The 27,635-nt window shown below is 39.2% G+C and overlaps 1 protein-coding gene across 1 annotated transcript in view; it reads left to right on the top strand.

Annotated features, from left to right (window-relative positions):
* The window catches only part of LOC146477750 (uncharacterized), a 106,184-nt gene extending 80,278 nt beyond the window's left edge, over positions 1-25,906 (top strand). The window contains exons 9-12 of the mRNA XM_085113162.1: positions 11,106-11,198; positions 12,769-12,867; positions 13,713-13,811; positions 16,382-25,906. Of these exons, the coding sequence (XP_084969288.1) occupies positions 11,106-11,198; positions 12,769-12,867; positions 13,713-13,811; positions 16,382-20,520 (4,430 nt within the window). The 3' untranslated portion in view covers positions 20,521-25,906. The remainder of the gene's footprint in view (positions 1-11,105; positions 11,199-12,768; positions 12,868-13,712; positions 13,812-16,381) is intronic.
* Positions 25,907-27,635: the final 1,729 nt, after the last annotated feature.

The raw sequence follows: 27,635 nt of genomic DNA, 5'->3' as shown, positions 1-27,635 counted from the left end.
ACGGGACAAAAAACAAGGACGTAAAATTAACACAACGAATATCGTATTCTTAAAAGAAAACAGTTAGTATGTGTGTTGTCTGCTAACTCCTTCCATTGAACGAAACTAAGGGGCAACTTTCCTTTCAGGACGCATATTTTCCAAAAGTTCAACTTCAGTTAACCTCAGACGCTCTTTTGGCTCTTCTCGATAAATCCCCATTTCGGTGTCAAACGTAATCGATAAGATCAGGACGTAAACACTGAATTTACATACAGCCGAGCAAAACATTTCATTTCTCTGGCCGCAATATAGAAAAGAAAATGTGCAATTAACTTTAAAGATTCAAGACCATTCTGTGGGTGAAAGGCTTAGGGTAAAGTAGGAAACTAAAACTAAAGCTTCGAAAATAAATTTCATTCGGGGTCCAGTGTGAGCGATATAAGATCTATTCACCAGAACAAATGTAAACACTGAAAGTTTGCTAATGCACAGTAACAATCAACGCTTGACGAATTAATTTCTTTATTTACGTTCACTTGGATAAAACCAAAATGTGATCCTCACGGGAAAACAGGGAAAAAGGTGAACACACGGGCACGCCAAATTGAGACGCTAAACGTAGAATCTGAAAAAAAAAATCTTTCCTTCGGAGTCGACTGTTAGCGATAAGATCAATTCATTGGAACAAATGTAAACGCCGAAAATTTGCATATTCATACCTACAACAACTGAGTACCGCAACGCTAAACGCATTTTTATTTTTACATTGGATAAAGCCAAAATAGCAACTTTAGCACCCGGGCTTTAGCAAAACTGAAAGCCCCTTCCAATGTTACAAAACGTTGAAAGAAGCTGTCGTTTGGATGCAGAAAGGAATTGCCACGCTGAAAACACCGGAAGAAATCGGTCACGTGCTAGGCAACCAAAATCGTTCACATGTATCAAGTTTCATCCAGAAAGAAAATATTTTCAGCGGTTCTTGGAAGGAAAACTGGACGGTTTCTACTTGTTATTCAATCGCCACGGGAGCTGCAGTGTCTTTCCACTTTATAAACCCAGCTTCTTTCATTTAAAGCCCTTTTAAATCCTGGAAACACTCTCTTTTGTGTCATGATATTTTGTCCATTGGCAATCACGCAAAACCACTAAAAGAATGAACATACACTTCGACCTTTGCGTTGTCTTCCAGTGCGAGTGAAGTTTATTTTCTTTTTTGCGTGTTTAATAAACAAATAACTGTAGACATAATTTGAAATAGTTCATTCTTTGGTCACTCACAGAGTGCTTTGATTTTGTCATTAAAGTTCTGTCCTATTCCAGTGATCATGAAATAGATTCGTTGAGTTAACTTTCTGTAAATCGGATGTTCTGTGAGGTTTGTCTTATCCGCACGCATCCCATATAGAACGCATGTCTTTTCGCACGCGTGTCATATTGCACGTTCTGCGTGACATTTTGCGATCGTGCGCTGTTACCAGTGAAAAAGCTGGAACATCTCTCATAGAAAGCCCAGAAAAAAAAGGTTATCAGGGTGGAAAGGTATTCGAACAAATACCCCTCTGTCGCCAAAATTCATCATTACCACTGGAACTGGAAATACTCCTTTGTCGCCAAAATCCATCATTATCTTAGACGCACCTCATGGTTACAAAATCCGACGTGTTTAGTATTAAAGAGAGTAATGTTTTATTTTGTTTGCGTGACATTTTTGTTCGAACTACATCACGTTTATCGCAAATGTGATGCCTTAGACTCTCAGCAAATCTTTTATCGTTCACCTGTCACCAAAGACTGAACTAACGTACGTGCTCAGATACTCCTAATACAACGGCGCCCAAGTAAACGCTCCCACAGCGTCTTGTTTATTAAAAAAAAGACAAAGATTAGAAAAACGATATGCGGACATGACAGGCAATTGACAAAAAAAATTAATTAATTAATTAATAAAATGAATAAATACGGTAAGTAAATAGATAAATAAAAAGAACGGCCGGGGTCCTTGCCTCCGACCTCCTGCAAATTCAGTACATGTTGCTATCACTTTTTAAAGTAGGCCAAGAAGCGCGTGAAATAATCTATTGTTGGATACGTCTTCCGAACTTTACAGTGCCATATAAAGAACGTGGCTACCAGAAATTCAAAGTTCAGTTGTTCTTTAAAGGTTAACGTGTCTGGCTGCATTCCCAGTACCATTGCAGGGGAGAGGGTGAAATCTTCTTCCACAAGTTTTTCTTGCATGGATCAAATTATTCCTAAAAACTTGCCAAAAAGCAGTAGTTTTGCGGCAGAACCAGAAAAGGTGGGGTTTCGACAAAACGCTGACCCCCGGGACAGCTGACCCCCAACTGACCCCCTCACTGACCCCATCAAAATCTCGGGGAAAAACAAAAAATGTTAAATTAAAGTTATAAACCAACCTGAAATTTCCAGGATTACGGAATGCAACACAAATCATGAGGAATGGATATACCTGTTTCTCACCATAAACCAACGTTCCGATGCACCCAGTTCTCGTTGTGACCAAAATAGTTTGAAAGGGCTTCATCATCATGAAGTTGACAACCATTCAAGTTGCCAAAATCGCCGCTAGATAGAAGATTTTTGAATTTATCAAACAAAGAATCGAGCGTCTGTTCGAAAAAAAAAAAAACTCCCAGTTCCACTAGGTAACTTTTTAAAAAACTTGAGTAAGCTTCAAAAGCCGATGATCAAAACATGTTCGAAAGTCAATTCTCTGACAGGAGCGAATTGTTTTTCTTTTCTTAATTGCATTACAAGGAGGCCAGGCAAACTGTGGCAGTCGGGCAAAAGTACAACAAGGTCAAACAATCCGTCAGTACGGGAAAGGGGTTATAGACTAGCTGTAACACATGATTTCAGGAAAATGCGTCGGGTAATTTTGTGAGGTTTTTTGTTATAAGCCATTTGTAATACTTTTAGTTTATGCGTCGTTTGACCACAAATGTGTATATGTAAACGCTAAATAACAGGAAAATGCAAAGAAAGAAAAGGTAAACAGCAGCCTTGCATGCTCAGGGCTATCTCTCGATTTCCATTTGCAGCAGTGAGATGACTTAGTTCCCTAAAAAAGTAGCAAAATGAGGGCTGTAAAATTAAATGCTTCCTGTATTTGTGTCGTCGGAATTAAAGAGCAATTTTAAAAAATAAATAAATAAATCAAAATAAACATCACTACTCAACCGACATTGCCAGCGAGGGAATCCGTCAGCGCGGGAATAGCAAACCAGAGCGGGACCTGAAATCTATTTCTGCTGTATTTTACCATGGGAATTGTTTCCAGATGTTGTTTTGTGACACCAGTCAACAGTCAAACGTTAAATTGAGTGGTAACTCACTTGTCATTTGCGCTGTTTCATCTTGCAGGTTAACTTTATAACTTTAATTTCACATTTTTTCTGTTTTTCGCTGGGATTTTTTGAGGGGGTCAGTAGGGGGTCAGCTGTTCCGGAGGTCAGCGTTTTGTCGAGACCCGAAAAGGTGAATAAGACTTTCTGTCTCAGTTTGGCAAAAGCTGCAATGGTCGTTTTTCGTGCCAACCTATTTTAAATAAAAAAATCATTTGTTGCGATTCTTCTGTGTAGAAGCTTAAACTGAAAAACGATTAAACTGCTGATTCTTGTGCATTGGAAAGCTAGCTTATAGACTGCCCTCCAGTCCACAGTAAAGGCGGTTACCAAACCACAGTCTGTCAACCACTTTCCCTGACTCTTGGTTGGAGAGCCCTGCTTACAAGCCACAAGTTTCTGGTATATGAGCTTACTCGGTTTCTTACATCTTAAGAATCGATTAACGGGGTCCTCATAAATAGTAGTGTTATCCTGCAAATGTCAGTGAAAAGTCACTGAATTTCATATTTGGCCTGCCACTGGGATTATGTAAAGGATTTTTTGGTTGGCAAAGGTAATATCTCAAAAATATCGAAAACAAAAAAGATTTCTCTCTATTTATCAGTTGTGAGTTATAAGCAACCTTACCTGGAAAAATTGGCGGTTAATTAACAATGCTTCTGATATTATGCGATGTAGCATTTTGGTATGTTGTTGGCCTCAAATTGGGTCCAGTGGAAACATGTAGTTATTTGCTGAGTTGGTACAGTTTATGTCTAGCAACTTGAGGTGCTAAATTGAGCTTCTTTCCACTTGCAACTCTATTACTTCCATCCTTTTGACAATACAGCCTATAATTTACTTGCAGGAAAAATCAAAAAGTAATCTTAAGAAATTGTTTTTTTTTCTGAATTCATAGTTCACTAAATTTTTTATTTTATCTATCACCATGTTTGGATTTAAAACAATCAAGTTAGGAAAACTATAGGTTACAGTCAGCTTCCTTTCCTTGCAGCCTCTCAAACTCATCTGATGACTAGAGCAGAATGTAGGCGGGAATCACTTTTTCAAAACAAGACTCCTATGGGTGATTTTGTGGGAGTAGTTGGTGCATGTTTAGCACTAAGTGCAGATGGAAACGTATCCTCCCATCCCGATTGAGCTAATGGTATAGTTTGAGTCACAAAGATGGCATTATGTTGTTTCCATATCCTTGCATTACACTACTTGTCGTCATACTGGAATTTTTTTTTACAATAATGTAATGTAACCGAGGCCTGACTCTTGTTTTATTCCGGTTATGTGAGTCTACAATTTCAAATTGTCCTTTTTACTCGGGCCGTGAGGCCACGAGTTAAGTTCTCAGTCGCATTCTCTTTTCTTTTCTCCTTTTTTTGCTTTGCGAATGGCCAAGAGATAACGCACGAGACCTTGTATATGACCAAATGATGTGTCACATGCAAGACGGCGGATGCAAGACAAACGACTAAAAGTAAGACTTAAGCATTCCTAGAAAGAAGTATCTCGGAAATTCTTAATGATTACTTACAATCATTTCTGTCCAAACCTGTAAATATCCAGACTGATGACAGAAAACGCTTGCAAAAGTATGCGTTTTAATACAATGCCAGTGAAAGCATGGAACACTTGAATGTGGCCTTCACAACGTAACGTGCATTGCCAATGTAATTGGGGAAGGGGAGGGGAGGGCCCAGAACTCCCTAATGTTTTCGTGCTTCCCTTGCTCCCCCTCCCTTTCCCCAATGTATTCTGGGAGTCACTGTTCTTTCGAATCAAAGTGGCATCGGCTATGAAGCCTTCGCGAACTGTTGCCCTTTGCACAGAGAGGGTTCTGGAGTCTTTAGAACAAAAAGGTGATGGCAATGATGGCATGTTGGGTGGCAAAGAAAGCGATCTATATTGTCAGCTGCAAGAAACAGGCGACAAATACCAATCGAGGTATAAACTGTCCTGCGTGACCGTGTTATTACGTAAACACACTGCGTTTCACTTTCTGATCATTTTACTCTAGTTCTGGCCATTCAATCTACAACAGTGATAGAACTTACAGTGTACACCCCTAGATTTTATTAACTTTAACAGAAACGTAAGGATTAAAGCCCAGGGTTTTCAAAAAGCATCAGTATGACAAATCTCATTTTCCCTGTATTTCATTCTGACTGCAAGTAATGCAATTCTATCTGGTGGTTACTTATTGCCTCACTATATCTCTGTATCTATCAATTTGTGGGGATTTAGGGATGCTGGAGGTTATAACTGCTAAAAGTTTGTAGGCTTCGCACCACGCAGTCAAATATGGCCTGAGTATAAGCTGATAACAGCTTCTTGTTTCTTAAAATATCAGAAAGAAAAACAGACAAAAAGCTTTCCTCAATGAAAACATTTAATAAAAATTGATACTGAAACCTTTAATTTTTTGGTGGAGTGGATTGCAAGTAGTGTTGGCATCAGTTTGACAAAATGATGTGATGAGTGTCTAAGCTTATCTGAATGACCTTTTCTCCCCCAATTGTGGTTCTCTGTCAAACAAAGTGTGATTTCCTCGCCAGGAACTCTATAATTTCTACAGTTTAAACGGTCAACTAGTCCGTAGAAGTTATTTTTTTGATTTTCCACTTCAAAAGGTTGAATTTCTTTTTGAAAACTGCATATCCGAGTCTAAAACATGTAAACAATATGGCTGCCAATGTCAGTGAAAGAAGCCTTCCACTGATTAATGGCTTTGTGCTGTCACACAGATATGGACGAGTTGATCCCCTTCCTCCTTATCCATGTAATGGTTCTGATTGGGCCATTCTTGATGAAGACAAAGACAACAATAGAGGACAAAAATATTCCCTCTTTGAGAACAGGGTTTAATATCAGGTTTAATTAATTTATTCATTACATTTTGTGACCACCATGAAGAAAAAATAACATGCCTGACCGAAAACTTGACGCTGTCTGCCCTCAGGACATCCCACGTAACAATTACCAATAAAGCTATTAGGTATCATCTGCAAATTAAAATTCAGCTTCTCATTTCTCCTATAGTTTCCACTATTTGATAAAACTAATAAGTCATGAGAATGAATGGACTGATCAACTAAGAAAAATGACTTGATATCTTAACAAATTCTCTCAACTAGTAGTATAAGAAACATGAAGAACCGTTAGGAAAATGTGCTTGTAGATACTGGAACCTGAAGAGAAACAAAATTATACTTTCCCTGGTGTACCTCCAGTTCTCTGACTTACACTCTGAAATGCCATGATATTAATATGATGTACAATGAAAGTGAGAAGTGATCATCGCATTGAATTTTCCAATTTATGCAATTGGAAATTAGAAGCCTGAAATTTGGCTTCAACAGGATGGCTGTTGAAGCCTGAATTTTTTTCAGGCTTCTAATTTCCAATTGCAATTGCATGCTGCTGTCTCATTGTACATCCACTCTGAAAATGAAAGAACTATGTTGTATAATTTTGCTTATTACAATTTCCCCTCTGAAGGTTTTTCTGGCGGAAGTCAGTCTTCAGTAGCAGGTTACAGTCAGCTTCCTTTCCCTGCAGCCTCACAAACTCATCTGACAAGTGGAACAGAAGGTAGGCGGGAATTACTTTTTTAATGACAACTATCACTGACAACAATTTGCCAACATGTACATGTAACATTTGCAAAATCTGTTAAAGCTGCGTATGTCTTGTTGCCTTGTTGCACGTAATGCCCGCAGGGCAGGCCGTGTCTAGGTTTGGGTTGGGTATCCTTTTTTTTTCCTTCAGCCACAAATTTGCACATTAATTTATGCATTTAACTCTGTCCTCTCCTAGTAAGGATGTTTTGTTCTGGTTGTCTTCAACAGAAGCGGCCCGATCAAAAACTATTATTTAGGCACATATCACGAGAGAGGGGACCCACTCATCCCTTTCTGTGTGAGGTCAAATCATCATTTGATTTATTCATTTAACCTACATTAAATTCTGCCCTCTTTTAGAAGGGATCTATTGTTCTGATTGTCTTCAACAAAACCGGCCCAATCAAAATCCATTACCGGAGCATATATCACCAGGGAGGGGACCCACTCATCTCTACCTGTGTGGCGTCAAAGCAAATCATCATTTAAAGGTTATTTTCGTTCAATGGCGGCCACATGTATAAATTTAAGACTCTGAACTGCCGTTTTGAGAAAGAAAACAAACGTTTTCCAAGCGGTAAATCGAAATAATAACTTCTAAGTAGTACTCGACAGTTTAAACAGTGGAAATTGGGAAGGTTCACAGTGAAGAAACTACGCTTTCAAGCAAAGTTCTGAATTTGCATTGTATCCGATGCTTCAGTTATTCATTAACAACTGAATGCATAATTATTTATTGGCTTAATTTGGTTTGTTGCGGATCGATGCACTGGCCAATTTAGTGAAAATCTTTACCCTCCAGTTGATCATTGGATGTTATGTTCTTCTCTTGCAGCAAGATGGGACAGAACTGTTTAACTTTGTACATGGACATCAGTCTTGGCCTGATTACCTTAGAAACATGGCAGCAGATGGGACATGGGGTGACCACGTCATTCTCCATGCTGCAGCAAACTGCTTTAAAACATGCATTCACGTGATCAGCAGTCTGTCACATGACTTAACTATCCACCCAGAACATGATGTTAGCAGCAGCAGCCAGCTTGTGTTGGGACACCTGCATGAACATCACTATGTCAGCCTGCGACCCAAAACAGGTAGAGGAAGTTAATATGGACTGACATTAATTTTTGGTTTTCAAGAAAAGTGAAAATATAGTGATTAATTAACAATAATTATTATTAATGACAAAGGAACTGAACAGGAAATACATACTGAATAGGCTAACAAAACTAAATCGCTTTTATAACAGCTATTTAGTTTTGTTTGTCTACTCGGTATGTATTTTTTGTTGTTCCTTTGTCATCGTCACGCCAAAATTAGCTATATTTTTACTTTAATTTATAATTTCTTGTCATGTTGTAATTGGTTGTTTGCTCTATATTTATTGTCATGTTTTAACTTAAGCTATACTGTACTTTATTATATGGCCGTGTCTCAAAAGGACTGGAAACGTTCAAATTCAAGAACTTGATTGGCTAAAATCGATATTGACGGCGGTCTAGATTTTCCCATCTAGACCGGCATCTAGACCGATCTTATTGTAACATTTGTCCTCAAAACGTTACAAACAAAAAAAGAAAAAAAATTGGCTTGTTCCTGTTAACGCAGTACTAAATGGAAGAACCAGTAGCCCTGAACGTGGAAGCAGGTAAAGAGAATGAGCAAACATGGCAAATTTGAGTCCAGCCGAGAAAGCTACGAGCAAAGATGAAGTCGAAATTGAGAAGTTTTTGCAAGTGCAAAAATCCAAAAACACTCAATACAAGACTAAGAGCGACTTAAACGTAAGGAAGAAATTTTGTGAGTCAATGAAAGAGTCTAGAGCAATTGAAAACATACCTGCCAATGAGCTCAACCTTCTTTTGTCTAAATTTTTTATCTCCGTTCGTAAACATGATGGCACCGAGTACGAACCGTGTACATTGAGCGGCTTCCAGCGAAGTTTTCAACGCCACTTGCATGAAAAAGGAAGTCTAATCAACATTCTTAAGGATAACGAGTTCTTCAAGTCCAGAGAGGTTCTTGCTGCCAAACAAAAGAACCTGGTTCGCCGAGGAAAAGGAAACCGTCCAAATGCTACAAGAGGGCTAACTGAAGCTGAAGAAGATGCACTTTTTGAAAATGGCCAGTTCGGTGTTCAGGATCCTAAATCATTACAAAGGGCTTTATGGTGGTTTCTTTCCCTCCATTTGAGCTGGAGGTCTAGATAGGAGAGTTGTAAACTGTGTTGGGGGTGATGTAGGCTTGGCCAATGATCCAGAAACCGATTCTGAATACCTTGTGTGGAAGTCAGAAAGAGGCAGCAAAACACGCACCGGACAAGATGGTGGCCATCAAAAAGCCTTTGAACTGAAAGCGTATGCAAGCTAAAACAACTGAGTCAAGATGCTCCGTTGAATTTTACAAAGCGTTTTGAAGCCATCGTTCCGAAGCCATGTTAGATCCAGATGCTCCTTTTTATCTCGCCATAAATCACCGACGAAAACCAAGTGAGAAAGTATGGTATCTGGATAGGCCCCTCGGAAAGAATGAAATTGGCAAGTTCCTCAAAGACGCCCTTGCGTCAGCCAAACTCGATGAAACAAACAAGAAGAAGGTTTCAAATCATTCCGTTAGGAAGACCAGTGTTGGACGACTCCTCGAAGCAGGCGTTCAGCCAAATTTCTTTGCACAACTAAGCGGTCATAAAAATTTGAAAAGCCTCGACAGCTACCATTCAGCATCTCTCAAGCGACAGCGAGAAATGTCCTGAATCCTGGACCAGATACATCCGCTCAGTTCGAAGAAAACCAAGTCAGTGCCTCCACTACAACTCAGCAAAATGTCTTCACAGTCCAACAAATCCAACCTCAGGCAATTTTTGCCGGAGCACATATTGCCAAGTTTGAAGGCTGCACATTCAACATTAACGTTTTCTGTGGCGATCAGTCAAAGATCGCAAGGCTGAATGAGATCTGATCGCTGAGCAATCGCGGCACAGACAGGCATTAAAAGTTGTCGCACTTTTGGTCGCATTTAAGAAAATTTTCATTGAGCCTGTAGGAAAACAACGGTTATTTTGTCTTCATTCATTGACAAAGTTTGTACAGAGCTGTGCTTTGAACAGTTATTTTTGTCCCGTTTGGACTGGAGACTAGTGACAGAAGTAAGCCAGCTAAATGCTTGAGCCCGCGTCTGTATGGGAGAATCTTGACCTCGGTCGCTGGTACAGACCTCACTGCATTCGGTCTGTACTGGCGACCTCAGTCAAGATTCTCCCATACAGACCTCCCGCTCGGTTACTTTTTGTACTGAAGATGGATGAAGATTGATCTGAAACATTTTTTTCACCACAATAATATAAATTACATTTCAAGAAACAAAAGAAAAATGTTACTTTCATAAAAATTATTTCATGCTTGCTTACTCTTCAAAAATTTGATGGTAACTGCCGTCTCATTTTGATAACAGTCCCCCTAATATTTTTGCTGAGAGAAAAAAAAGACAGAGCATCGCAGGGTGAGTGCCTTAGAAGGGGTTCCAAAAATGAGAAACTGATGAACTGCGGCCTTATGCTATTATTGTGTTGTGTGTTTGGAACTCCTGATGAGGCACAAACTCAAAGATAGACGTAATTACATGTACATGTATGAGGGCCTAGGAGAATTGCACTTGAATGTTAGATTTTTGCAATTCAGATGTTACATTCTCACAACTCACTGATGTCAAATTTTAACAATCCTAATATCATATTAAATGACTTCAGGATGTTGGATTTTGGAAGTAGCAACTCAGATCTCAAACGTTTGCAACTTGAACTCCTGAGATGCTATGTTGTGTATTTAATTTTTGGTTATTGTAATTTTCTCCTCTGAAGGTTTCTCTGTTGGAAGTAAGTCTTCAGTAGCAGGTTACAGTCAGCTTCCTTTCCCTGCAGCCTCTCAAACTCAAACTCATCTGACAAGTGGAATTGAAGGTAGGTGGGAAACACAAAGAAGCTATCAGTTATACCTGTTTATGACCTTTTGCTCCTGCATTGATTTAAATATTGCAGACTGCTGTCTCCGCAGTAAGAATTATTGTTCTTTACTGAAATCACTGTAAGTTGATGTATTGTTCTTCTAATATTACAAAAAGATTTGTTTATTCCCCTCTGAAGGTTTTTCTGGTGGAAGTCAGTCCTCAGTAGCAGGTTACAGTCAGCTTCCTTTCCCTACAGCCTCTCAAACTCATCTGACAAGTGGAACAGAAGGTAGGTGGCAGGCCAAACTACCTATTATCGAACATTGAAAAAAGGAAAACAAAACAAATTTAAACTCATCGCCAATCGATGAGCTTAGGAAACTGCTGCCTGGAAAGTCAGTGGGGGCCTCACATGATTGAGGCATGCCAAGAGGTATCCATGGCAACCCTGCAATCACCCGTCACACTGAAAAATTCAATACAAACAATACTTACCTGGAATCCCCTAAGCCAAAATAAGGGTGGGAGCTGAGAGGGGCAAGAATCCACAACAATTCACCGCAACCCAAATGATCCACAATGATCAGCAAAATTGCGAGCTAAATATATTGTGAAACATGAACCTGCCCTGCCGGGACCTATGGACCACCCCGAAGATCTCGCACTGCCACAAACAAGACTTCTGACTGCATTGGCTTGAGCCTAACCTTGCCTAAATTACATTTAGCTACAGCAAACAAAAAAAACCTAAACATACAGCAATACAATGCAAACCTGTCTTTCAAACCTGAGAGGTTCTTTTTTGGATTTGCTTCACTCAAACATGATAAGTTTACCCCCAATTTCTCAAAATCTCAATAACTCAAAACTCCAGCAAACTCAAACCAATTGTTGGTTCTCTTGGGTGCAACTGATCCCCGATAACTTGAGCCTTTGAAGATTTAGAGATCACTCAGGTCCCAATTTCAGTTAGTTTTGATGCTGTGCCTCCAACTGACAAGGATATACTGGTGGAGTTCAGCCAGTCTACTATTAATGAGGATAGGATTGAGATTTTGGATGAACCCCCAAAGCCGCCATTAAAATGTGAACTACACCAGTCTACACAATTTGGTTGCTGAACACTTAAGGCTGTTTTGCAGATAATAAACATGTCAATGAACCCCAAAATCACACAATGAGGCCTTGAATTCCTTCAGGAAATGTTTCGTCAATGTTTTTTATTCATTGCTTTGCACTTCATTTGCAATAAAATCCTATGATTACAGGCAAGATTTCTGTTTTTATCACAAATCGAAAAGCAAAGTGGTTGATAAAACATTAGACTAACATTTCCTGAGGAATTCGAGGCCACATGCAAAAATTCCTGTTGATCTGATTGAGCTAAAACAACAAAAACGCGATCTGAAAAGCCATTTAGGTTGATTATACTATCAGCTGTTCAATTGTTTTAACAAGCAGTTAGCATGATGAGTGGGGTTAAAAGGTCACCCAAGCTTTATTAGGGCCTGTAGTAATACAGGCAACAGTTAATGTTGCCTGTATTACTTGGCCTTTAAGAAAGCTGGTCTGCAAAAATATATGTACACGGTATTTTACACTTATTAATACTGCTGACTCTTTTGCTATAATTCAGATATTTTAATCATGCTAAGTTATACACTGTAATTTATTGAAACAGCCAGTTCAGAATGTACCTGTTTATTGTCAGCTGAACGGTTGTTGGAAACGGTTAGATTGAAATGTTTCCTCTCATATCATTGCTCATGGCACAGTGATATTGTTGACCAAATTTGGGTCATAGATTGTGTTTCTTCACGTTTCTACTTTTCTAATCCACTCAATATTTCCTGTTGCAGGTTCTTCCAAGAGACGAAACTCAGGAAATGGTAAAAAGTTAACTTCACATGCAACTCAACTTCCAAAGCGACAGAGGACATTGACTGATCGTTTAAAAAGTAATTTTCCATTTTACAGTAGTTGTGTGTCATCTCAGGAGAACTTTTTTCATGCTGAGTTTATTAAAAAAATATGAATTTTAACTTGCTAATTTAAGCACAAAGTAAGGTGAACACCGTATTGTTAATTCTTGGTGTAAATGTTTCACCTTAATTAGGCAGGATCAGTGGATATTTCATTTTGCCATTAATTAGTACTACAAAGAACTAAGACATTTCACTTTTACAAGCTGCCTAATATTGGGCTAATGGATACACAATGAGTTGGATTTTAGAACACCACAGTCTGACTTGAGGAATGGGAAGAGAAGGCTGACATGCACATCAAAATCAACTGAAAGGCATATAGCACTTTGGAGAAATACAAAATTCACTTGACTCTAGGATATCTTAGCTGCTGTTTGAAGGTCATGTTGAAACATCAGCAAAGAATTTACTGGATTACTTATAAGTGACTGGGTCCGGTTGTTCAAAAGCCGATTAATAACTGGTAATCCCATATTAAAAGTTAACTGAGCTTTTCATTCCGCTTGTTTAAAATGTTTGAGAAGCTAAAAAATTGTAAAGAAATGTCTCACAACAAAACTAAGGGACTAACATGTTTTGGAAGAACCTTAATTGATTAGTAATTAGACTGGACTAAAAGTTCACTTTAACTCAGACGGGCTTTGAACAACTAGGCTCTGGATATTGAAATAGTTCTTAATATACTTTTTTTTTCTTTTGGTTTTTTTTTTCAAATCATTGTTATTTTTAATTTGTCAAGCCCTTATCTTATAGTGGCAGAATGATAGAGAGTGACAGTAGTAGTGACCCAATCATTTTTCTCCTTATTTCCTTTCCAGGGCCTTTGGGGATGGACTCACAAGCAAAGGGCAAAAGATCCTGTTCCAATGCTGCTCAGACTTCCAAGCCACCAAGACCTGTATCTCTTGGTTTTAAAGGTATGCTAAAAAGGCTTTCAGATACTGTATGGAAAGTTAAAAAGGGACTTGGTTGCATATAATTTTAATAATCTATGGTTAAGAACATTTTACAATATGTCATTTGTTTCGCTATCAGACGAAAATGTGAATGAGTTTTGTAAAATTGCAAAGTCAGGGACTGCAGAGGGAGTGGGATTCCCCCCCCCCCCTTTCCCCTTAACCCCACTTTTTGGATGGTTAAAAAGAAATTTCATTTTATTTGTTTAACCATATCCATCACTTACAGAAACAATTTTATACATTACATATCGTTAAGTATTTTATGAGTGACGTAGTGACCTCTCAGAAAAAGCTCTGCAGTGTTTTGATTTGCCCGTTTCGATCAAACTTATTTTGGAAGGTTTTCTCCGACAAGCCCAACAGTTTCAGACAGTTTGTCGTTAGGTTTGTTGCCGAATGGACGATTAGATTTTGCGACCGTGAAATAATGGTATTCCAGCTGTTGTTTCTATTTTCATTTGCTCTTGGATTGGTGTCTCACAAAAATGCCTCACCTGACAAGGGAGTTTTTGCACAAAGGCATTCATATATGAAACTGAGCTGTTTATTGCCGTAAACATTTAAATCAGAGAGTTATGTAAAGCTATGATATGAATATCCTGGATCATTCAGTGTCGCTGTCATAACGAACAAAGAAACACATGATTTACAGTAACGTAAAAAGGAAACTGGGTATTCATTCATTCATTGATTCATCCATCCACCCACCCATCCATTCATTCATCCATCCATCCATTCATTCACCTATCTTAATCGCCTTTGTGTTGCTCAAATGTAAGGGCCAGACTGAAGTACTGACTCGTTACTACAAAGAAAAGAAAACATTTTAATTGATACAATTAAAAATTTACGTCAGTACTGACAGTGTTAGATGCATTTCTAGCCATTTCAGAAGACTTAGTGTAAATTTTTTTTCTGGATAGCATACCCGCGGACCCCCCTAGTTGTTTCATGCAAATGCGTTCACTTTAGCCACCCGCCCCTTCCACTTCAAACCCTGCTCCGCATGCCCTGAAAGTTCATTTAATTGGCTGGATTCATTCACTGTTGTCTGAAAGTAGTACAGTGAAGCTGGATGCTTATTTGTCATCTTAAAAAGCATCTGGCACTCAAAAGCAAAAGAGAACTTGGCATATGTAGTTCCACTACCACTTCAATAAGAAAAGTGGTGGGTTTGCTCTTCATACTCATTATAGGGGCTAACAGTTTGAGGTTTCATCAACTAGGATTTTAAAACTTTAAATATTAAACAGCAAGTTATTTTGGAATTACAGAAGGTATAAGTACCTGGTAGAATGCTATTTCGTGGGCTGACCATAAACTTGAGCATTAGCTCTGTTTTATTTTACTGGCTTATTTTATTTGGAAGATACACTGCACCCTTGGAGCTGTGAACTAACTGTCAATTTTGCCTTTTTTGGCGTATTTGTGTTTGCTTTTCTAATTTAACCCACTGCACCCTTTGAATGGTCGTATTAACTTAGGTACTCCAAAAAGTGGCCATTAGTCAATTTAACATTTTACAATAACTGTCCAAATCCCCGCGCGCTGATTGGCTCGTTGCTATTGTCTATAAGAGTACAGGCAACAAAAATGACGTCAGATATAACGCGCGCGCTTTCTCAACGAAAATAATAGCCAATTCCACTCGTACTTTTTCCATGTTATTGTAAAAAACAAATCGACGGCAGTTTTCTATGGTCTATGCTCTTATAGACCATAAAATGACGCCATGAAATGTCCAAAATTTGGCGGTGAAACCACTCGCCTGCGGCTCGTGGTTCCACTTGAGTTTTGAACATTTTGTGACATCATTTTATGGTCTATTTAACAATTATTCCATGAGTGCGCGTTGGATGCGTTGGATATGAGATGATAGATAGCCAACAAGGCACGTAGCGCCGAGTTGGCTATAATCATCTCATATCCAACAAGCGCAAGTGGAATAATTGTTTTATTAAAAACAATCAAGAAATATTGCTAGATCTTACTGATTTCGCTGTGCAAGAACAACTAGAAGGCAGTTTAATGGCCGCCATTTCTCGGCCATGGTACAATGGCTCATATACCATGGCCGCTAAGCCAATCAAATCCCTTGAATGGCATTATACAATGATTCAGTTTTTAATAAAAGAGTATAGACCATAGAAAACTGCCGTCGATTTGTTAAATGAAACTTTCAATTTTGAAAGAAACTGACTCAGCTTTTGTTTATGCCACGGGAAAGTGCTTGTAATAGCAAGATGATCATGTTAACGGAGTTGTCCGTATTCACCCGGGTGCTCTGTATTAACCGGGTGGTCTATATAAATGGCCATAAATTAGCATATCATGGTGCCATGCGTGCAGTGTTTGACGTTTGTGTTCATTTTTGGAAATCGGACTTTATTTTTAGTTACTGATCAGAACAATTTTACAATGTAGGTATTCTGACATTGACTTAGTAATTAGTTTTTCCGTAGAAATCCCTAAACATGTATGTAAAACAAGTTTTAACAATTTTGATTGTGACTACTGTTTTCTTGAAGGTCAAGATAACATTGTTAGAATTCTTCAAGCTGAATATAAAAGACGTTCGCTTTTAAAACCACTCCTCTGGGACAACACCTTAAAATTACCCATTGAAGATGTTTACACAAGGCTGAAAATGCTTTCACGGCGAAAAACAGACTTTCAGCTGGAAAATAATGAAGTGGCCATGTACGATATCTTCAACACTCTAAGAAAAGGGGAAGATAACACGGTGCTAGTGGAAGGAAGTCCGGGAATTGGGAAGACAACCTTCTGCCTTAAAATGACATATGACTGGGCAAGTGGAAAACTCCCGAGGGGTCATTCCTTTCCTGAATTTAATATCCTTTTACTGCTGAAATGCCGGGACATTGAGGAAGACACAAGAAAAGCCATCAAGGAACAACTTTTTCCTGAAGGCTGTGAAGACGTGAAGAAAGAGCTAATGGATTACATGAAGGATATTCATAACCAAGAGAACGTTTTAATCATTTTGGATGGCCTTGACGAGTTACCCAAGAGAGCTGGAGATCACGTAGATAGATTGCTCCAAAGACGACTTTTTCCGTTCTGTTATATTTTGGCTACATCTCGCCAGGAGAGAGGAATAGAAGTGCGAAAATGTGTTGACTTTGACATTCTTTTACAGATCGAAGGATTTACAGAAACAGATGCTTTTGAGTACATCAGAAAGCATTTCAGTCGTTTGGGGCCTGAGCATTTGTCAAACGGAGAGAGGCTCATTAATGCAATTCAGGAAAACTCTTTCCTTCATGCTTTACCAAACAATCCTTTGAATTTGCTCCTTCTCTGTGTTGTTTTTGAAGACTACGACGGAGAACTTCCATCTGGTCGAACTGAGCTCTATCAGATTATTGTTCGATGCATTTTACGACGATTCTGTGCAAAAAATAAGTTGGAAGCTCCCCAGGATGACGAGGCTCTTGAGAAGAAATTTGAACAGAGTTTACTTGCACTGGGAGAGTTAGCTTGGAAATGCCTGTTAGAAGATCGTCTTTCTTTTCGTGAAAGAGAACTTGCAAAATTCGAAAAGATGTATCCAGCTCTGGCAGCTCGGATATCAGGTCTCGTTTTCAAGGAAGCAAGTCTTAGAAAGATCAACCCACAGCACGAATACCACTTCTTTCACAAAACATTTGTAGAATACTTGGCCGCACGATACCTGGCATTTCTGTTATTGAAGAAAGAGGTCAACATCTTCAAAAAGTTCAAGTTACACTTTCATGACCATATTGTAGTAAAATACCGGCAAGTGTTTCTGTTTCTATCTGGTATACTGGGTGAGGAAGCGAGTATCCTTTTCAGACAGATTGGTGAGAAGCTGAAGAGTGACAACTGGGACTGGCTCAAGTGCAAAAAGGAGGAGGGAACGTTTTTTACTGAAAGTTTCAGTGAAAGTGGAAATGCTGAAGAAGTGGCGATGGCTCTTTTTTCCTTCATTCCTTTCCCTCTGACTGTGGAAGTGGGCAGAAAAGGCCGCCATTCTTATTCCAGTTTTTTTGAGGTTGCAAAAGACTGCCGGAACTTTTCACAGTTACGGCATCCTGTTCATTTATCTGTGTGTTGTGATGAAGATGGTGGAGATTTAAATTTAAAAGACGTAAATTCTGCTTTTGATTACCTGAAATCCTGTCCAAAACTACAGAGTTTGTTCGTTTCCACATCAGGAGCTCTCGGAGATGCCTTTTACGATGGACTATCTCAAAACTCGACTTTAATGTCAGTTACTGTTAAAACTTCCCGCAGCGTCCCTTGTGACGTAGCTAATATTATTGGTGACAGTTTGGCTGCAAGCAACACCTTGACCTCCGTGACGTTTGAACTGTTTGGTGAGTGGGGCGAGGCTTGGGCCAGAGTTCTTGAAAAAGGATTGTCTGCGGATACACCATTGAAGTCAGTTGTCCTCAAGTTTTATGGTTCATTAAGTGACACTTCAATACTGGCTTTGAAAAGAGTTTTAGTCAACACATCATTGACCTCTGTTGTCATCACTATTTTTGGAGACATGCAAGATTCGTTAGCTGCAGCCCTTTGTGAAGGACTTTTAGAACAAACCTTTTTGAAATCTTTTACTTTGGTTGTTTTTGGAAGGGTGAGTGAATCAGACATCGTCTTCCTAGAAAGAGGTTTCTTGCAAAATTACTCTTTGAATACTTTGGAAGTAAAATTTTTTGGTGAACTCCCTGACAGCTGGGCGAATGTTGTCAAAGGTATAATTTCAGCAAAAAAAGCAAAGCAGTCGTGCACTTTCCACCCGAATACCAGTGGAAACATTGCAGCTGCTAAGGTCGCTTGTCTTACTCCTGTTTTGGCTAAGAACAGTGTCAATTTGGAACAGACATTAAACGTCTGGGGTGAGTTGAGCTATGAAGTTATAGAAGCTGTCGGGAGACTCTTGGTGAAGTCCACACCGTATCGACTCACTCTTAACATTCATGGAAACGTAACTGATGATGTTGCAAGCAGTCTTATGAGCTACCTGAAAATAGAAAACTGCGTACACCTCGTTATTTTTAACATTTGGGGAGAATTGACCACTGACGGGAAGGCTGCTATTGAGCGGTTTTCAGGTGCCAACCACAAAGCGAACTTAAAGGTGATTGTCCATGACTTGATATCAGACTGTTCTCCCTGCCTTCATTTCTGTATTGATGAGTCCTCGTTATTACCTTCAGTGTTCACTAAAGTGAAGGATACTGCAACAAGTGAACTTAGTCTCACAATCAGTAGCGTGAATGATGACTGGGCACAGGGTCTGAATGACGGTTTAACAAAAAGCACGCCATTAACAAAACTTGCTCTCACAATTGAAAATTGCCCTGGCGAGAACGTAGGGTGGATGCAAAATCTGCTTGAAGTAGTGTTGGAAAACACCTCCTTAGCTACACTCACTGTCACTCTTACATTATATTCCGTCACTGGCAAGGGGATAGACCTCAGCAACAGTTTGGCGAAAAACGCGTCCTTAACGACACTCAGCCTTACCATCAACTGCCACGTTAGCGACAGTTGTTTCCTTTGGCTAGGTCTGGGTGATGGTTTAGCGTCAAACAAGTCATTACATACACTTACTCTTACAATCAACGACTACAGTGGCATGGGTAGACGCTTGATACAGGTTCTGGGTCATGGTTTGGCGTCAAACAAGTCATTACATACACTCACTCTTATAATCAACAACTACAGTGGCGCGGGTGAAGTCTGGATACATGATCTGGGTCATGGTTTGGCGTCAAACAAGTCATTACATACACTCACTCTTACAATCAACAACTACATTGGCACGGTTGGAGTCTGGATGGAGGATCTGGGTCCTGGTTTGGCCTCAAACAAGTCATTACATACACTCACTCTTACAATCAACAACTACAGTGGCATGGGTAGAGTCTTGATACAGGATCTGGGTCATGGTTTGGCGTCAAACAAGTCATTACGTACACTCACTCTTACAATCAACAACTACGGTGGCACGGGTGGAGACTGGATGGGGGGTCTGAGTCCTGGTTTGGCGTCCAACAAGTCATTGCATACACTCACTCTTACAATCAACAACTACGGTGGCACGGGTGGAGAGTGGATACAGGATCTGGGTCCTGGTTTGGCCTCAAACAAGTCATTACATACACTCACTCTTACAATCAACGACTACAGTAAGCAAGATGGAACCTGGATACTGTATCTGGTTGATGGTTTTGCGTCAAGCAAGTCATTACACACACTCATTCTTACAATCAACAACTTCAGAGAAACGGAGGAAGTCAGCCTCTTTTGGTTGCGTAATGGTTTGACTGGAAATAAGTCATTAACTACTGTCAGTCTTACAATCAACAACTATAGTAACACGGCTGGAGACTGGATGAAGCATCTGGGTGATGGTTTCGCCAGAAATGAGTCATTAACAACTCTCAGTCTTACAATCAATAGCTGCAGTGAAGTGAGTGAAGATCAGTTACTGGAACTGTGCAATAATCTGGCAAGAAGTGACACATTAACTACTTTGAGTTTGACAATCAACGACCACAGTTCTACAAGTAGAGGCCTTGGATGTGATCTTAGCAACTGTTTTGCAGACTGTAAGTTGTTAACTTCTCTAAGTTTAACGGTAAGCTTGTATGGAGAGGAAACTGTGGACTAAACCTACCACTCCGTGAGTAAACTGAAAGTAAATTCACCCAATTAAATTCAATAACGAAGGCGTGTATCCATAACTCGATTGACGCATGCGCTGCATTCATACAATCATGATAACACGTGCAAGTTACATTCACCTAAGAAAATTTGTTCTCGGTCGCTAATGAAGAAGAAAACTTTCTTGAAGTACCGGAAAGATTGAACTGATTCCGGAGCACGTAAATTTAGTCGACACAGAAGTTAAATCTTTGGATTGGAGTGAAATCAAGTCGCTCTTTATAAGAAAACGAAACGGCAAATAGCGGGGTGAATAATTCAAAGCCCACCGTTGGGCTATGCTAGTAAGGAGCTCAGCAAGAACTTAACAAACTACAGATTGGATCTATCGGATTCTCTAAGGTAAACAAGTTTGCAACGCTGATATGAGAATAACAGAAGCTAGGTAACGGTAGTTTTCCAGGGAAAATTTTCGTATTATTGGACAATAGAAACCTTTTTCTTTTATACCATTTCCAAAAGCCGCCTGTTTTTTGCAATAGTATGTTAATTGTAGACGCAAAAGTTCCTTGGACGATAGCGATCCAATGCGTCGTATTTTACTTTTGAACTTAACTCTAAACAAAAACCAGTTGAACTGACTTTCAAAACTGCGCAAAACTACGGTTTCTTGCATGAAAGGAAATAAGATATTTAGAAAAGGAAGCGTAGAACGCTCGTAACTAATAAACTTAGGGAAGCTCGGACGGTTTTAGATTTTCTTCGCTCACTCTTGTATGTTTTTTATACCGTTTTCTGTTAGTTTTGTTATAAAAGGGTTGGTGTGAGTAACTAGACGACGTTTTGCCCGTTCCACCACTTCTCTCCGTGCCAAACCGCGTCTGTTTCATCCTTTTAGCTGTGTGTCTATCGAGTTATGGACACTTGGAAAGTTTGAAGTGCACTTGAGAAACTGTGTTGCTCTCGGCGAACTTTTAAGGCCCTTTTACACAAGCGATTTGTGTCACATCTCACTACAGTTTTTCTCGCGCAAGGCTGCAACTTCAAGTCGTTCTTTAAACCAATGTGTTATTAATGTGTTTTCAACGCTGTACTTTTTTTTTAGAAATTCTGCAAAATTGTGTCACGTTTGCGAAGCCTCAGCGATAACTCAGTGACAAATTCAGTTCGCGCTGAAATGGCTGCTAGTTAACGCGTGCGATTTAAAACTGCAACTTGTGCGAGTCAAAAATTGCATGTGTAGAGGGGCCTTTACAGTTATCTCGTACTTTCCAATCTTTCCGCACGCGTGCTCAACACAAACCAATTCTAAATTCCTATTGTGAGTTTTTGACAATGTTTAACGAAACACTTACTTGTTAAAGTGAAGTTGAATGGTGTTAAAGTGAAGTTGAATGGTGAAGAGTATCAACCTTGCTCAGCAGTGTCATTAGCCTTTTAAGCCCTAATATCAAACCGCAAATTCTCCTCATTGGCGTCTTATATTTGTTGTGGTATTAGTTGGGAGAAATTGCTCAAAATCAGTTTATCTTTCAGTGATTATTTGCTATATTCTCGTGGTCTGCGTGTTTGATGTTTTACCGATAACGTAAACTGCCGCTTATAAGCCACCCACTCTCTCCTCCCTCCGCTTATTAGCCCTCCCGGTTATAGGCCCATTTACCTGTAAACCAAAAAATACACCCGATTATGAGCCTCCCCCCCCCCCCCCCCTCCGATATAAACCGCCGTCTAGTTTTGTTCGTCTTATTGGTTTTAATTTTGTTCCAATTAGTTCCAATTATTGACATTTAAAAGCTCAATTAAAAACCAGTAAATTAAATACGTATTTCGATCAACACTGCTATAGCTCGTTAGAAACGGTTTTTTATTCCGGTTATAAGCCCCCTCGGATATAAGCCCCTCCGTTTATAAGGCCATCTAAAACCCCTTACGAAGTTGTATTAGCCCAAGGCTTATAAGCGGCAGTGTACGGTATTTCAAGGAGGTCAAAGCTACTGATCTCCATAGGGGCTTAAAGGGTTAACTGTCTCCTGTCTTCAAATTTGCCTCTGTGTTAATTGTGTTTGTCAAAGGTAACGGCGCTTCTTTTGTTAAGTAGTTTAATTTTGGACTTGTTGAACTGGAGCTAGCTTGTAATTGAGCTTATGCAGGGAATTATCGTTAAACAAAGCTACGATACGACAATGTAGATTGATTGAAGGGAATCCCTGCATAAGCCTTCGTTTCAAGGCAGCTCCATTTCTTAGCTCAAAATACGTTATTTTGTATTTACCACTGGTGGCCGCGCTTGCTTGATTAATGACCCAGAAGTGGAATGAAATCTTGACAGATTAAGAGTTATCAATGATCCTTTCAACCAGACACCAAGCCAAATTCTTCATTTTTTGTGTAGTAAGTGATGTAAGAGGTTCGAGCATTTGGGGAAAATTCTGTGCACCGTGACGAAAGCAGGTTAGTTTTGAAAAGTTGGAGGCTGGGTATAAAATGCAGTCCGAGATAAAATCTGATTAAACATTTGCTATTAGATGTGAGGCAAGTGCAAAGGAGATCAACGTGTTGGACACAATCGTGTGGATATTTAGAAAATTAAACTCGGCCCGAGTCTGAATTTCACTCCAAAGAGCATCTAAAACTCAAAATTTGAGAAAATCCTAAAATTCAATTTATTAAACAGAAGACATGGAAGACCAGGGGCCCGTTTGTCGAAAGTCCCGGTAACTTATCAGGCCCGATAAATCTATTTTGGAAATGTTTTTTCGCCGATTACACAGTGATTACAGACATGGTACTTGGCCAATGTGTTCATAGAATTATAAGATTTCAAAATTTCGTGTTCAAAGCTAAGAAAAATTGACTTCTGTTAAGAAACATTTATCACCAAAGACACTTATCGGGCCCGGTAACTTACCGGACCCGATAAGTATATTTCTAAATGTTTTTTCGCCGATTACACAATGATTGCAGACATGGTACTTGGCCAATGTTTTCATAGAATTATAAGATTCTAAAATTTAGTATTCAAAGCTAACAAAAATCTACTTCTCTTAAGAAACATTTATCACCAAAGACACTTATCGGGCCCGGTAAGTTACCTGGACTTTCGAGAAACGGGCCCCAGGACGGGAAAGTGGTGTTTAGTAGCTTTGATTGATTGGTCACATGTGAGGAATTTTATCCACAGACTCAAAATATAGGACCACCTCATGCAGCTATAGCACCACAGGAAAGTACCGCTCAGTAGCTTTCATTTGAATGGTCACACTTGAGGATTTTATCTACAGACTCACAACTAAGAATCACCTTGTACAGCATAATAAACAGCACCACTGGAAAGTACTGCTCGGTAGCTTTCATTTGAATGGTCACACTTTAGGATTTTATCTACAGACTCAAAACTAAGAATCACCTTGTACAGCATAATAAACAGCACCACTGGAAAGTACTGCTCGGTAGCTTTCATTTGAATGGTCACACTTTAGGATTTTATCAACAGACTCAAAACTAAGAATCACCTTGTACAGCATAATAAACAGCACCACTGGAAAGTACTGCTCGGTAGCTTTCATTTGAATGGTCACACTTTAGGATTTTATCTACAGACTCAAAACTAAGAATCACCTTGTACAGCATAATAAACAGCACCACTGGGAAGTACTGCTCGGTATCTTTCAATTGAATAGTCACACTTGAGGATTTTATCCACAAACTCAAAAGTTAGAACCATCTTGTACAGCATTGCTGTAGGAGTGGAAGAGTTTACGGTTTTCTTGAAAAGTGTCATTGTATATTTAGAATCTATCAAAGTTCCCCGCAGAGATGCTTCTCTTCCTGTCGATCCCAACATGTGGCATGTAATGCAAATGCATGGTTATGTTGTTGTTTTATTGTGCACATACCTTGTACTGTTACCTTGGCCGTTTCTAAGTGCGAACAAGGCTGGGTGAAGAATTTTATCTCGGTCTGCAGCCGATACTCAGTCTGAAGTCTGCAGCGTAAGGGTGAGTCGATATTGATGCCACATAGTCGATACCTGGGAGTGTTCAAGTATCGATACTTGTGAACGACACAGGTTTTGTTTCGATGCCGTTAAACTGACAACTTCAAAGAAGCGTGATGTGTATTCCACATAACGTTGGAATTTTAATTCTTACTGCTCTAAAGCATAAACGTTTTTTGCGGAAGAATTTTACTGTTCTCTTGGCAGCACAGCAACTTGAGCGTTCTCTACTCGTTTAAGGCTGGATTCTACCGACGGTAATGACGTCATAGTACAAGTCTGGAGCAAAGACGTCACAGCATCGGTATAAAAAAGTGCCAAGTATCGGGAAATATCTCACGAATATCGTATCGCATGTGAAGCTGGTATCGGCTCACTGTTACCTGCAGACTACCGAAGTATTAACTGAGAATGAAAGTCCGTTGTCATGGTAATAATGTAAATTTGCTGTTGGGGGTGACTGTGGGGTTTTTCTCTCGTCTCATGATTCCCAAATGGATCGGTTTGTTAAAGAAATTACCTTTTAAGTGTAAGTAATGTAAATATCTGTTGAAGACCGTGAAAGTCAAAGCAGCTGAATTGTATTTTAACATTTTAGAATCAGAAGACACAAATCGAGAAGGTTTTGTCTTCTTTCTATGATCCTTGTACTGACAAATCTCCTGTAATTTAAATACGGGGAAAAATTGTTTCTTGCCAAATGTTATTGCTTTCATTAAGTAAAGCGTAACCAACGTGAACATTATTTCATGCTATGTCGTGCTTTACAAACCAAAGACAAGGTATAAGTTTTGTAGTTGGGTAGATAGCAATTGTACAGCCGTAAATGTTCTAACAGGATGCATTTGGTACCTCAATTGTACATAGACGTTCAGGCAGATTTAACATTTTAAAATCAGAAGACACAAATCGAGAAGGTTTTGTCTTCTTTCTATAATCCTTGTACTGATAAATCTGTAATTCAAGTACGGGGAAAAAGTTTTCTTGCCAAATGTTATTGCGTTCATTAAGTAAAGTGTAATTAAGGAGAACATTATTTCATGCTATGTCGTGCTTTACAAACCAAAGGCATGGTATAAGTTTTGTAGTTAGGTAGATAGCAATTGTACAGCTGTACATATTTTTAACAGGGTGCATTTGGTACCTCAATTGTACATAGACGTTAATGAACTAGAAAGTTAAAGCAGATTTAACGTTTTATAATCAGAAGACACAAATTCAGAAGATTTTGTCTTTTGCTATAATCCTTGTAACGAAATTGCAGGGTCGAATGTTTTGTGCCAAGGGACTTTTACCAAGTAGATTACAAGAGACAAATATGAAATTGACTCCGAGAAACGAATTCGAGGTAAAATGTAATATTAGAATTTTATTAAACCATTTGAAGTTTAAATGCTTGAGTATGATATCTGTATTTGATTTACATAGATCAACGTGAAATGTTCCTAAAGTAAAAATTGGTCCATCAGAACATAAGCGAAGGGAACAAAGAAACTCGCCAATTGAAGGAATTTGTATATATCTACTGTTTGATTTACAGAGATCAACATAGAATTTCTCCTTTTCAAACTCATTAATAATTCATGTCGAGAAAACAAATGAAATCACTACAGTGAAGGAGATTTGGAAATGTGATCGTTATTATCCTAAAATTTAGTGAACGGTTGCTTTGAATGTCTTCATAAACTATTAATGGTTTGAGAAGTTACATCAAACACAAGAAAGAGTGTTTGATGCGATTTCTAAACTCCTCGAATAGTTGTCTGGAAAAGCGAGGCGCATTTCTCGTTGTTTGAAAATCTTATGAAACACTCTTCCTTGTGTTTAATATATTACTTACAATACCAACACATTTCACAGCAGGGAAATGATATCGATGACGATACGAAATTCATCAACCAGGGCGCATTTTCTCCATGTGCAAGCTTAGAATTAACCTTAGAAGAGGTGAATGGACACCAGGCGAGGACAAAATGTGATACACTTTTGTTATTGGTGACGTTTTTGTGAATTGTCCATTGCAAGTTTTTCTTCGTTTGTTTAGGTTTTCCTTTGTTACGCTCTGATTGGTTAAAATAAAGTCGCACCCTTTTCTCCATCGATTAGAAATGAAACCAAGCCAACGGAATATCCCGGGCCTCTTTTAGTTTAATGGAACATTTCGAATTCTGATTTATTTAGTCTGTTTTTCGTAAAACGTTGATTGGGTTTGACGACAAAGTTAAAAACCGTTGATTAGAGCCAAAGCTGAAGCAAGTCCTGTTTTGCATCGAAGGAAAGGCACTCGAAAATGAATCTTTTTGAAAATATGAATTGGAAGTACTTGTGCCGCGTTTGATCTTGTTGCCCTCAAATGGTGCTTAGACATGGGCCCTTGTTTAACAGACCTTTTTATTGGTGCAATGGCGACAAGCAGAGCGCTGCGACGGCAAAGAACGTGGATCACTTGTGCCGGGCACGGGCCTTAACTGTAGGCCGTTTGATCTTGGTGCCCGGCCTTAGCACCAGTAATGTTAATACTTGTCCGCCATTCCAGGGTACGGGCGCTAGTCTGCGCACAATTTGCTGACTGCACCAACTTTTCCTGCAAAATGGTCAACAGAAGAAAAAGGTTTTCTCTTAACACATTCAAAAATATTTTTGCTACAAAATGGAGTTGCCCTTCGCTCTCTCGCAGAATTCAACTTTCGCCAACGTAAACTTCCTATAATACAAAATTGGTAACTAGAATCCTCAAAACCTCGAACTATGTGTAATTTCTCCTGCTTTCCGCTTTTGCATAATTCAACCGCAGATAATTCGAACTTTTCATGTCGCTATAATGAGTGGTCTGATTATTTTCTTGGTTCAAGTTATTGTGATTCAACTGTGCAAAAATTCATCATTGAAGCTTTCTGGTCAAACTCAAGCTATGTCGGTTTTGTTTGTGTCGCATTCTTTTTTGAAAACTGAAGAAAAACGATTTTGACATTTTCGCATTTTTTTTTCTGCAGAAACGCTTGGAGCTGACTTAATTCAGTTTTTGTACCATGAAGAAACTCGGAGCATTACTGCTTTCCTGTACAGTCAACTCTCGTTGTAGCGGACACCCTCGGGACGCCGTTTAGTGTCCGTAATAGCGA

Source organism: Pavona decussata, unplaced genomic scaffold (genome assembly GCF_977016875.1).
Source record: "Pavona decussata unplaced genomic scaffold, jaPavDecu1.1 SCAFFOLD_69, whole genome shotgun sequence".
Lineage (NCBI taxonomy): Eukaryota > Metazoa > Cnidaria > Anthozoa > Scleractinia > Agariciidae > Pavona > Pavona decussata.
Note: the sequence above shows the minus strand (reverse complement) of the source record. Positions and strands in the feature narration are given on the sequence as shown.